General features: G+C 33.1%; 1 protein-coding gene across 1 annotated transcript; it reads left to right on the plus strand.

Moving 5' to 3' along the window:
* Positions 1-19: 19 nt before the first annotated feature.
* LOC102806929 (tubulinyl-Tyr carboxypeptidase 1) lies at positions 20-12831 on the plus strand. Its single transcript, XM_085507510.1, has 9 exons — positions 20-383; positions 3713-3801; positions 4750-4806; positions 6170-6244; positions 8721-8892; positions 9166-9211; positions 10107-10186; positions 11089-11172; positions 11554-12831. Exons 1-9 carry the CDS (start codon positions 171-173, stop codon positions 11776-11778), a joined length of 1041 nt encoding a protein of 346 aa, XP_085363636.1. The 5' UTR covers positions 20-170; the 3' UTR covers positions 11779-12831.
* The last annotated feature ends 1155 nt before the right edge of the window (positions 12832-13986 follow it).

A 13986-nucleotide genomic window follows, 5' to 3' on the forward strand; every position in this document is an offset into this window, starting at 1 on the left:
GAGTACATACTTTACAAACACTCAAATGGGTCAAAGGTTAACACTTGGAAACGAGATGTAAACAAACATAAAACTGGGCACGAAGATATTGTTTTCATTTCTTTCTCCTCCATTTTAATCGACAGATTGCAAACTTGACAGTTCAGTTTATGAGTATGTAATGGCAAAGTATGTCAGATCAGAAGAAAGGTGACAACAAGGGGCGAGAAAAGGAAGAAGAAGGGGATTTTCAAGAAGAAAGTGGCGTTTTATTTTACGTCAATAAAGATGGTTTTCCTATCAGTAAGAAGACATGGGAACGAATGTGGAATCACGTGTCGAAAATACATCCAAATGGGACAAAAATGGTGACCGATGTGAGAAACAATAAAGATCTACCCAAGGTAATTTATTTATTTTACAATAATTGCTCTGTCAGGTTATTAATTAAAATTAGATCGTTGTTAATAAAATGCGGGTATGTAACTGTGAACATGGTGCTAAAATAAAATGATTATTATATTGCGCGGTTTTCACTGTGGTAGTTTTAATTTTGTTTACTGCACAGTAGCATAAATAATCTATTTTGGGTGGGAAGAATGTTAAATGTGCAATTGCAATACAGAACAAGTTTAAAGCTGAAAGCTACTTTCTTGATACGACTAACGTTTTGCTACTTATGAGCTTAACTGGATTAAGAGTTTATAGTAATCTTTGTCTTAAAATTGATGTTGTCATACATAAACAGATGAATTCATTTAATTCTAGAACAGTAACCAATTTTAACGATATAAAACACTATGTTATGAATTGCCCAGCATACCGGGCACATAGACTGATTCACAGTCAATTCGTCCCAATTCACATTCGTCCCAACACATTCGTCCCACAAGTCGATTCGTCCCAATTCACATTCGTCCCACAAGTCGATTCGTCCCAATTCACATTCGTCCTATTTCACATTCGTCCCAATTCACATTCGTCCATTTTTTTTAATTTTTGGTCAGCGTTACAATCTTGAGCAGGGTCAATTTCTATGCCAACTGTTACTGACACGCTAACTAATAACTCCACGTTGCATGTGCGGTGTATTTGTATTTATTAACTAATAACTCTACGTTACGTGTGCGGTGTATTTGTATTTATTAAGTAATAACTTGTACGTTGCATGTACGATGTATTTGTATTTATTAACTAATAACTTTATGTTGCATGTGCGGTTTATTTGTATTTATTAACTAATATCTTGTACGTTGCGTGTACGGTGTATTTGTATTTATTAACTAATAACTCTACGTTGCGTGTGCGGTGTATTTGTATTTATTAACTAATAACTTGTACGTTGCATGTACGATGTATTTGTATTTATTAACTAATATCTTGTACGTTGTATGTACGGTGTATTTGTATTTATTAACTAATAACTTGTACGTTGCGTGTATGGTGTATTTGTATTTATTAACTAATAACTTGTACGTTGCGTGTACGGTGTATTTGTATTTATTAACTAATAACTCTATGTTGCGTGTGCGGTGTATTTGTATTTATTAACTAATAACTTGTACGTTGCATGTACGATGTATTTGTATTTATTAACTAATAACTCTACGTTGCATGTAAGGTGTGTTTGTATTTATTAACTAATAACTTGTACGTTGCATGTACGGTGTATTTGTATTTATTAACTAATAACTCCACGTTGCGTTGCGTGTTTATAACGTTGGCAAAAACAAAATGGCATAACGAACAATTACGCATGCCAGTGCATGACGTGTACGTGAACAGTTCGTTGTTTGGATTTTTTGTGTTTATTTGGCGAGTTAGTAGTGGGCTAACCTTAAATCTGACGAATCGATCAACTTGTGGGACGAATCAATTTGTGGGACGAATCGACTTTGGGACGAATTAACTTGTGGGACGAATCGACTTGAGACGAATCGACTTGTAGGACGAATCGACTTGGGGCGAATGTGATTTGGGACGAATCGACCGTCCCCCCATAGACTGCATTTATTTAACAAAGCAGAAATTTGTATTAATAATTTTGGAACCAGTAGTGAGTGTTTTGAATGAGTTTGGAGCTGTGTTTTTTTGTTGTTGTTTTGTTCATGTCTTTTCCAGGAGATATTATGAGTTAATATGATGTTATTACGAGGATACCGCAATGTATGCATGAAGACGCAGGAGTATCGACCGACGTACAACGTTGGTTGATGCGACCGCATACTGCCTAAGTGTATACTTTGCAGTATTCTCATAATAACCTTATTAGAAATACATCATAGGAATATCAAAATCCAAAACGTTAAAAACAGATTTAGCGAACTTCTTTGTGTGGGGACTGGTCAAACCCGGGGGTAGCCATGTTTGTTTTTATAATTAGAGGATGGTTATGTGCATAATCGTTCCATATTTGGAATTCGCGTTTCCTAATATGGTAGGATGAAAATACTCAGTGCAATACCACAAAATTACGCCACGCTGTAACTTATGGCGTTACGGTGACAGATGTATAATAATAAATATTATTAGTATTACCCCAGTCTGGACACGACATCCAGTCTATTGTACCAATGCTTGCAGTGGGCAAATATACTATTGACAATTTTTGATAAAGAGACATGTAATATTAACCTACACGTTTTACTTAAAATCAAGAAAAACAGTTACTGTAGTTATTTTGGGATTTTATTGATGTACCGGTAGGAAATACTAATGTAAAAAATTAAACTACCCTACCAATTTCAAAATGTGTTGTTCTAACCATGGAACAAATGTTGTATGAATTTGTCATTCATTTGTAATTAGGACAGAAACTTGTGCTATGCACTTGTGAAAACTAGTATGGGCCAGGCACAAAATGAAAAACACATAATCACACTTTATTTATTCCTTGACGTATTATACCAGTATTAACATAAATATATTTTTTATATTGGAAAACTCTTCCTTCTAAACAAATTCTACAGACTTATCCAATCATTACTGACATCACCATCTTGATTTTATTGACACTTCTAGTATTTTAAAATGCAGACGTTTTTTGGGAACAAACAATCTTCAAAATGATACATTCACCCTTCCCACCAACTTTACCACACTTTGCCAAAATGATACATTCACCCTTCCCACCAACTTTCCCACACTTTGCCAAAATGATACATTCACCCTTCCCACCAACTTTACCACACTTTGCCAAAACGATACATTCACCCTTCCCACCAACTTTACCACACTTTGCCAAAATGATACATTTCCCGTGAATACGTTCATGTGACACAAATGTCACAGCGTATTGAAAATATACAGCACATACAGGGAGAAACATGACTCAGAATAACAATATACTGTCAGAATGCAAAATTATCCATCCTAAAAAAAGTTTTGACCAGACCATTGTGATCATATATCCAATCAAGTCACCAAGCTTCATGGATTGCCATTACGAGCGTTATCCCACTAATCCAGCTGATTGACCAGTGAACTGTGCCAAATGGCTATTTGCACACTGTCTCCTTGGAAAATAATGTTTCTTGATATCATATTAGTTTTTAATGGCATATTCCTAACCTTGAAAAATATAGTCTTGTTATATTGTATTTTTAAATCTCTGAATGTGAACATACTAGTAATACACCTAAACATAAAATACATTCAGCACCTATCTGTTTATTTGTGTTCATCATGTGACATCACACAGCTAGTTAACAATATTGTTTTTTTCCATCATCAGATCCCAGTGCCAACTATCCCAGTACTGCATGGAGGAATGACTGTTGCAGACAAATTAGACGCTATCCAGAATTATATGTGTGATTTACAGTATCCTAAGAATATATATATATATATATAGCACTGCTATGATCACAGTCTAGAAAAATTATGTGTGTTGTATCTTAGTATAATAAGGAACCCATGTGTTTTCACTCAGTCTGTTGAAAACGTTACAATCATCATACAGCATGTGTGTGAATTTCATGTAAATAAACAATGTATTTTACACACGTTGCATATGTTGCTATGAATACAGTTTCAAACATGATGCAGCACAATAACTGTAGGTGCCATCATTTTTTACTCAAAATTTGGCTGCAACATTTTTTTTATAATACGTATTTTTCTAGAATGTTTTTGAAAATTTTGTATCAAAGGGAAATAATTTTCTATTGACTTCATGTCTTGATAAAAAAAAATGATGTTCTGCTGAAAAGTTAAGTATTACCGGTACTGCTCAATAATGTCTTCTTCGATGCTTACCACACAACATATTTCTGCTTTTTAAAACAAAACCTAATGTGAATAGTTTGTGAGTCATAACATTTGGATCCCATTCATTATTCCAGTATATGTAAATGTTATGCACTACTTGGGGAATATACTTGTGCTGCAATTTATCCTCAAAATGGGTTTATATATGAAGTCCTCTATTTTTTGAGCATCTTTTTGCAGGCATAACACATTCACAAAAAAACCTCCACATGTATTTAAGAATATGAATCACATTAAACTATAAAGTTTGCATTGTTGCCATTGATGAACAGTATACGTGTCTTGTTTTGTATTGTGAACTTTTCACAAACTCACAAGTCATGAACAACATTGGCACTAATAAACTGTATGCATGTGCTTCTAATAACAAGTATTGAAAAGTTGTTGCATACCATTGGATATTTTTACACCACTTCACATGTTGTTGTTATCTGTAGATGGCATTATTGATCATAAAATTTGAAGGTCACTGTCACTTATTCACCTTGACATGAATTCTAGATATAACCATACAGGGACGCAATTCTTTGAAATTAGGAAAAACAGACCACTAGCCGGGTAAGCCTCACAAATATTATTGTTTTTATTAAGAGTACATTATACACATTAATATTTAGGGATTGACAATTATTTCTGTATAGATGGTAGTACTAGAGAAAAAGAACTGCACATTTTGTAATAAATGAAATTCTAACACCACCACTCCTAAGTTGAACTTTATGTCCAAGCACACTAATCTGCACAGTATTACCTTACTGGAAACATGGAGCCAGGAACAGCCACTGGTGGTGCTATATACAATCAAAACCTATTTTGGATTGCCTATGCTCATTCAGACTTGAGTGTAAAGGCCAGAAACAGTTGTTAAATTTGGTGACCAGTTTAGTATGATAAAAAGTGTGTACAGTCTCCAAATTACCACAATAGACAGAGTGGTCAAGGCCGAATATACAAGATTCCGGCGTTTCTAAATAAATGCTTTCTATTAATAATTGCACTTTCAAATAATATTCATGAGTTATGTCTACATCATAACCTCGTTAAAGGTCATTAGCATATTATGTACGCAGTGCACATGCCCTTTTTCTGTATTCCACAATTTACGTTTTATGTAAGTGACGTTCAACACTGTCAATGATGGTGCAGAACATTGTGTTTGTATTTGAAGCCCACACATAAGCGATGCTACCAGATATATACACAAGCTAACTAGCCACGCCAGCCCAGCAACTGCATACTCGTCAAAAGATTTGTACACACTCCCACCCAGGTCATACGCTGTAATATGCAATTACAATTCTGGTTCCCCCAATAACTACAAATTCTTTAAAGTGCAACAGATGAAAAAGCTCCACAAATGCAGGAGAATGCAACTGACAGTTGTTCAGCACTATATATGTTGTCAACTGTCTTGAGTCTCCATCAAAGTATCATAGCATCTGTTGAGATAAAATGAGGAAATGATGTAATTTATAACTTCTAAAGTAGATCTTCAAAATGGGTGAAAGTTTAGAACATTGGCAACAGGACTGAAAAAATACATTTCTACTAAATGTTCAATTCTTTGTACATGTCAGTATCTCTGAAGTTACAGATGTCATATTTTACCTACAATCCTTTGCCGGAAAATCAAAATAGTGGACAACAATAAAAAAAGTTGAATATTTATGGAATTATATTCCTTTGCATTTGTGAGCTTCTTTTTTCTAGGAGTATCATACTTCCTATAGTACTCCCTATAGATTCAATCTTCATATAAAAATCAAAATATTTAGTATATTTGTCTGTTCAAAATATTTGTCTGTTTCTATGTCTTGTTGTTATGAATAATTTTTCAGTGGTGATAAAGTATTAAAATTATTAGAGCTGAACGTACTGAACTAAATAAATAAAAAAAAATTCTATTTGTTTCCTTTTACAGGCATGTTGACTCTGCTAAAGAAATGATCCGTGAGTCACTTCCAATTAAATGTCTTGAAGCTGTAATTCTTGCCATGTATCCTTTACATCTATACAGTCCAGTGTTCATATCAATGTCTTCATTGTCAATTCTCTATTTTGTAAAAAAAGTTTACATACTCACTTATAATTATAGTATGAACACTAGTTGCCAACTTAGTACTTTCTCAGTGCAAATTTACCCTAGGCTGTATACAAAGAGGATTAGTTGTGCATAACAGATGATGTCTTGATTCTATCGCAGTCACAGGAAGGTATGCAAAACAGTTTAGATGCTTTGGCAGAATATAGTGATGCATAGAAATTAACTGTAAGTTTAAGCAAAACAAAATTAATGATGGAAGCTACAATTACTTGGGAATAGTTTTTACATCAAATGGAAAGTTTAAATTGGTTTGTAAGACTCTAAAAGAAAAAGCAATGAAGGCAATGTTCTTACTAAAACCATGGAACTATAAACCCCAGGAAGAACAACCACTTCGTTTCCTTTGAACTATGATAGTTGCCGCGATGTCGAATGTTTATTTTGACTGTTTATTTCGTCGCATTAAAAGTAAGCCGATTTACGCAAATGAAGGTTTATCCCCGACTATCGGTCATTTTCGGAGTCAATCGGGCGACTTCAAGAGATCACGTGATCGAGTTGTTTCGGTTATAGCATAAAAAAACAATGGCGCCAAGACAAAAACACTGATAAATGAGCGACATTCAACGGGGAAAAAAAACACATTGCCACTTCTGGCGATCGAAGGGAAACACGGAATAAGTCAGGATATCTCGACAACAAACAGCATACCAAACCCCATGTTTCGCAAACTTTCGCAACCTTATTTTTTCGAGGGTTGAAAAAAACAAGAAGTAATCTAAAAACGACATTGAAAATTATGAAAACTCGCTAAAACTCCGACCCGTTGCATGATTTCCGGTACATTGAAGGTTACCCTGCAGACCGACTTGTTTGCGCATGCGTAGTGAACGAAATATTTTACTGCGCAGATATATATTTTTTTTTTCAAGTTTTCCGTTTCCAGCAAAGCGGTTGATACGGGCGTATCGGCGGCAACTAACATGGAGTATGACTAATGTTGTGGAAACAAAAGCGAAAGCACTGTAAGATAAACTAAGACAAAGGTTTTTTTAATCCTCTTAGTTTCGTTGTTCTTCCTGGGGTTTATAGTTCCATGCTAAAACAAACACTCAATTCTGTCTCAAACCTCAAAATAAGCACAGCTCTAAACCTATTTGATAAATTGATAGCACCCATTATTAGCTATGGGTGTAAAGTATGGGGAGAGGAAGTCACTAAAAATAGCGACATTATTGTAAATGTTAACTATTCTTTCTGCAGATTACTCTTGGGGGTTAAAAAGAATGCTACTAAGCTTGCAATCTTAAGGGAATTGGGAAGATACCCTCTTGCCATAAAAATTATCACACAAATAATTAAATTCTGGTTCAGATCAAAACTCCCAGAGACGCCCAAGTTAATAAAAAGCACCTTTGATGAGGTCAATACAGTAAAAACTGGGTGGACAAAAAATGTTGACAAAATAATCAGTGACAACAATCTTAATAATGCAATAAAACAACAAATAAAAAAAAAAGAAACCACTCCAAACCAAGACTATCTCTGCTTTACTGAAAAAAAATTATAAAATAAAATGGAAAGAAGCTCTATTTGATGACAACAGAGCAAATGGTGGAACAAACAAATTGGAAAATTATAGAACATTCAAAACACAGTTTAAAATGGAAAAATGTTTAATAACAATAAATAATATCAAACTGAGACACTCCCTATGCCAGTTCAGAATCTCTGATCACAAACTTCATATTGAAACTGGCAGGCATTGCAAAACTCCAAGGAATGAAAGAGCCTGTGATAAAAAGCAAATTGAAGATGAAATACATTTCCTTATGCACTGTAGTCTTTACAATACACACAGAAAAAAAAAATTGAATTATTCAAGTACTGTAAGGAAATTATACTAACTTTTAGTAAGTTAAATGAACAGGAAAAATTCAAGGCAATTATGAAATATTGTTCAGGAATAAGAACTACACAATATATACAAAAATGTATGCAAATGAGATGTGAGCAACTCCACCAAAATTAAGAATATTCTTTCCACCATAATTATGACTCTAATGTGATTTTTTTTTTTTTTTACCTTAACAATATTAGCTAGTATATTGTATTGTATTTATTGTACCGTATAAGTTTATTATGATCTTTTGCGTGTTTGTAATATTATTTTAGCTTTATTTAGCATTCTGTGTAGTTGATTAACTTTACTGTATCTTAGTGTAGTTTAGTTTAGTTTATTTAATCTTATTCTATTTTATTTTATCTTTATTTTTATTGTTATATGACCATAGAACAACTCGCTGTAGTTCGTTTTAGTGTTGAATAAATAATTAACAAATGTACCCCTTCATCTATTGCTTCTTTGTTCAGCACAGTTAGCTGTGTTATTTTATTTATCACTTTTCTTAACATAACCTTTCTACAGTCATTTAACCAATGGGATAGCCGGTTTAGAAAGATTTACTATTAGTTTTAAAACTCAGTTTTCTGGGAATTACCATCGACATGTGGTACTTGGCGTTTACTATGGCGGTAGATATGGAGCATTGGGGATGAGTAGAAGAGATGACTTGATGTATAAATCTCTTGTATTCAAGGTAATGTATTTTCACTCACACTGTATACTGTGCATGAACTCCACTAGAGTATGGTATTTTCAATCTCAAGTTAGCTTTGTAAAAAGCTAGTTTGTTGAACTGTCACTGATTGGTTCATTGAGAAGCCAAATGTCTTACTAGTAACCAATCACATAATCCATGCTTATACATGTAAATTATACATCAGACGAGATTCATTTTGAACACACCTGGTGTAATAACTTTTTCACTTTATAACACTGGTAATAATAATTTTGTGTGTTTTTTCCCCAGAGCTTAACAGATTTACTAATTGATTTTGAAGACTCATATAAAAGATGTAAGTTTCAGTATGTAATATCGTATACTTCTTGTACAATATATTTTTTTCTAATTTTAATAAATATCCTCTTTTCTATATGGACATGACTTTTTGTAAGTAAAATATTCCATCTAGTGCAATACTGTAATTTTGTCTTCCTAAACTACAGTATTTCTTGGAGGTTGTAAGACTCCCATGAGCCTTTTGGGTATTCAGACAAGTGACTGCAGAGATTCAATGCAATCAGATCTATACATTACTTCTGATCAGTGTGTCCTCTAAGCTGATATGATATGCCACTGCATGACACGCACAGATTTGCTGTGATGCAACTAGATGTGTTAATTCACTGGGGTGTCATTGACACAATAAAATATTGTACATTAATATAGTGATTTCAAAAAAACAATCTTACTATAATTGCATAATTGGTAACCAACAAGCTGAATAAACTTGATTTTGGGTGATTTAATCAAAATCAATCTTGTAACAGTGCACACTGCTTATAAAAATCCAACTTGGGCAAACTCAGTTTAATAATGAATAGGTACACATGTGGCCATCTTGGCAGCGAAAGTTCAGACAAGAAATAGACAGACTCACAACATTTATTGTTCAAGGTGTGAATTTCACATGAATGAGTTTGTTTATGTAACTATTACAAATGTAGCATGCATTAGAGAGTATGAGCCATTGCTAATCTGTCTATTAGTTTTCTGAGAGAAAAGTGGTTCTGATTTGGACATATTAAAGTTTAGAGTACAGCAAAAATACACTGTCTTTTTATGTCTTTTTCCTTTCAAAACTGTGTCAATACCCTGATAGGTTATACCAGGTAATGCTAAATGTATGTGTAGAAACTTTTTTTTAATTTAACCTTCATGATTCATTTCTTTTTGTTTATTTCACAAAGATTGGCATACTGTTAAAAAATGCAAAGTTGGATTACCAGTGTCACATGACCCCCATAGTTATGAACAAATACACTGGAAGGTAAGTGCCCAATTATTATATTTATTGAAATTAAAATGTCTATAATGACTGTCAATCTGTATTTTGTTTTGCATAACTGTCTGTAATTAGCATAGTGTATTTACACATTTATGGAATATACATGTAGTTATTATGCAACATGTGTACACAAGTCTGCCCGGGTCTATACAAATGTTTTAAAATCAGAACACAAATATTTGGTGCAAACAAATATGTTCAGAAAAAGATGGTTTCAATGGCATATCAAAGTTCATAGCTAGTCAAGTAATACTCACTGAAATAGCCCGTCAAATCTCTATATCTCACTATTAAAAAGGTCAATTTTTGAATAGAAGTTACAAAAACTCTCACAACTTTGTATTGTATGATTCAAATTTTGATATGTACATGCATGAGCTGGTGAATCTACTCAGATGAGTCTATAAGTCACTAACATAATCTGGTTATAAAATACATATATATATATTACTTAGTGATCAGCTAAATACAATTTGTACGTAGTATAAAAGTCTTCACTAGACTGACCCAGCCATGGCAATTTTATAATTTTCTTTCTTAAAGTGTGGTCAAATGCGAAATTATCATGACTGGTCAATTCTGCAGCATATCTATTGCTATTACTTATTCATGATATCCAGTGACGCTATGAAACCCGGGAGTAGAACACTTACATTAGCATATTTATCACCACAAAAACGTGTCGACAACTATAGAGGGCGCAGTAGAACACACCAGTCACAGTAATTTTGCGTCAATACGGAAGATTCTACAAACTTGTTTTAGAAGATTTAGCATTTAAAACAATAACTTTGCCATGACTGGGCCAGTCTAGGTCTTTACATTAGATGTAATGTAATGAAGTGACGTGATGCTTTCATGTTTCTGTTGGTTATCATTTACAGTACCTCTCGTTAAATATGAATAAACTATCTAAAGATGATTTAAGAAAAGAAGTTGACAGACATGCTAAAGACATGCGAAGCCGGGTAAGTAAACAATATCCACATAAATCTGTTATTTTTAACATGAACATAAAAACCTAATTTTGATGAAAACAAAAATCCTTTCTTGTAATTAAAAACAAAATGTCATGTGTTTACATAAATAACAGAGATGTGTTTATGGTCAAAATAAGGCATATTTTCTATGATCCAGTAAACAATATATCCACTTCCAATGGAGCCAGTACAGTATATAATTGGTTTTCAAACTCTTACTGCATCACTAGTTGAGTATGTATCTAATAACCACCACAGTAACTAGTGTTGACAACTCGTAACTATTAACAACTCACTATTTAAGATTACATTTTAATGTAAACTCATTTCCTATTTTTAACATCCCTTGTTTTTATTATGTATTTGTAGTTCAAGCAAGCTACTCAAGTGAAGGAACTCAAAGCGCCATTATCACCACGAAAGGAGTCCATTACAGGGAAATCACCACGGAAAGATTTGATCCATTCCACTCCACGCAAAGCTCCCAGTATACCTCCACTTGCTGCATCATCTTCTGTAGAGTCAGATAGTGATAAAAGTCCTATCGTTGCTAGGAAACAATTTACTCATGCAGAGTATCAAATCAGGATTTAAATTCTATTTTTTTTAATTAAAAACTATGCAAAATATTTGTACAGTTACCGGTATGTGTGGGTGACTTTTATTTGACCTGCATCAGTATGCACTAATTGCTTTCACAGCAATCAGGTGATATTGTAATGGATCTATGCAAATGAATGTAAATGTGGTAAAAAAACTTTATAAACCTTTTATGCAATTATTTGGAGAAATCAGCCATCCTTTGGAAATCCCTCCATCCCCAATTAAAGAGTTTTTTGAGGTGAATTTAAACTGAAATAATTATACTGAGGGGAAACTGCAGCATTTTAATTTTTACAATTGCGAGATTATCCTCGTACTATTGTGTACAAGTGTAATTTATGTTGTATCACTATTAGGGGTAAGTCGATTGTATAACAATGCAACGATTTCACTGACACTAGTGATGCATGTAAGACAACATTTTAGCCATTATAATAATTTGGTGCACCTCCAGTATCATTTTGTTTTTTACTTGACCTGAAATTGAGCTTGAAAAGGTTGGATCAACAGTTACCGGTATTCATCACCCACAATTTGTTTGATGTAGAGTACATGTGGCTCTATTTTTAAGAAAGTTTGCTTTTATTTTTTAATTGTAGGTAACTGGTAGTATTTATAAAAAACATGGATTTACATTGTGAATTTGTTCAACTAGATTACATGACTACTGTGGAAAATATGCAGAATTACAGTCTCTCTATTTTAGAAGGACTATGACAGAATCTTTTCTGCTTGGCTGTTAAATTTCTATGTATTAATTTTCATGAAATTCAAAATGAGTACCGTAGTTCATCATTAACTGTAAGAATAATTCACCTTCATACCTCAATCAACAATTTTCCCTTGTGCTTATCATTATAAACTGCACCATCACGTTTTATTAGCTTGGCAGCCAAAGTTCCTGCTTTAACTGCTTTAGTCTAATCATGCAATCAATTTAGAATCTTACATTTAATAGCAATCAATGAGATTACAGAAGAATTCAATGTTTTGTATATATAGAAAAGTGCAATGTGTTAATAAAATAAGGGATTGAGAACTGCATCCTGGTTTGTTGTATCTACACATCTCAGTATACACATGTGTATGAATTTTGAAACAAATTCAAACATTGTTTTAGGAGAACCGTTGTATTTTCATCATATCCCTATTCAATTACAGTTTCTCTGCTTTGTGTTCAAGTAATTGAGAAGTTACTGATACTTTTGACTGGTACAGCTAGACTGTACCAAGGGTACACAAATTGTAATTTTTTCCATTTGGTAGCCCAGCCATAATGTACTCCAGGATGTGTTTTGTAAGTTTGAGCTGTGTAGTAATGACCATATATGAAAAAATATTCATTACATGTATAAGGACAAAATCACAAATCTGTCAGGGCACATGTAATGTAATTTATATAAGTATTAAAGGCCACTACCGGTAGTCAAAATTTGGATCATTAGAGTAATAAATGAGAACATACAGCGCATTATAATATAGATAAATTAGACAGTCAGAGCATTTCAGATCTTAATTTCATAGCAAAGAAAATGGATTGTTTATTGTAAAGAAGTATACAAAATTTATTCATAACAGGAGGGTTAAAGTAATATTTTGCAATGCGTCTCTCAAGTTGTAATTAATTGTACATTCAAGCAAAAAGTGAAATTTATCTTCTACAAATTTTAACGCGACATATAGGTCAGCCTGATAGGTCACATATTTTATTTGTCCATCTGCTGACCACTACTACTATATTGAAAATGTGTACAGAAACTTATAAAGCTGACCCAAATACTGTTTTACCCATTAATGTTAAATGTTTTTTTAAATGTTTCATATATTTCCCAGAGCTGCTCACATTGCTGTGGCATATTTGTGTGTCAATATCCATGCATCTTGTTTCAAACAAAAACAATTGAATCAATCACTTTTTTGATGAAAAAAAAACAATGTTCTGGTTACTACAAATTTTCTAAAAATATTTAGTTTCTTTTAGCCGATGCTAATTGTGGGAATTGTATTACTCATATGTGACCCAAAGATTGCAGTTTCCAACACTGCAGTCCTTTTATTTATGAAATACTGGCTAGTCTAGAATCCAACCATTTCAAAAATAATCTGATTAAAATCTTATGTATTGTACATCATGAATTTTATTTCATTTTATATATTTGCTTTTATTTTGAATTCCGTGTCTTCACTGATTGGCTGTCT

The sequence above is a fragment of the Saccoglossus kowalevskii genome, chromosome 2 (assembly GCF_978046115.1).
Source record: "Saccoglossus kowalevskii chromosome 2, keSacKowa6.1, whole genome shotgun sequence".
NCBI lineage: Eukaryota > Metazoa > Hemichordata > Enteropneusta > Harrimaniidae > Saccoglossus > Saccoglossus kowalevskii.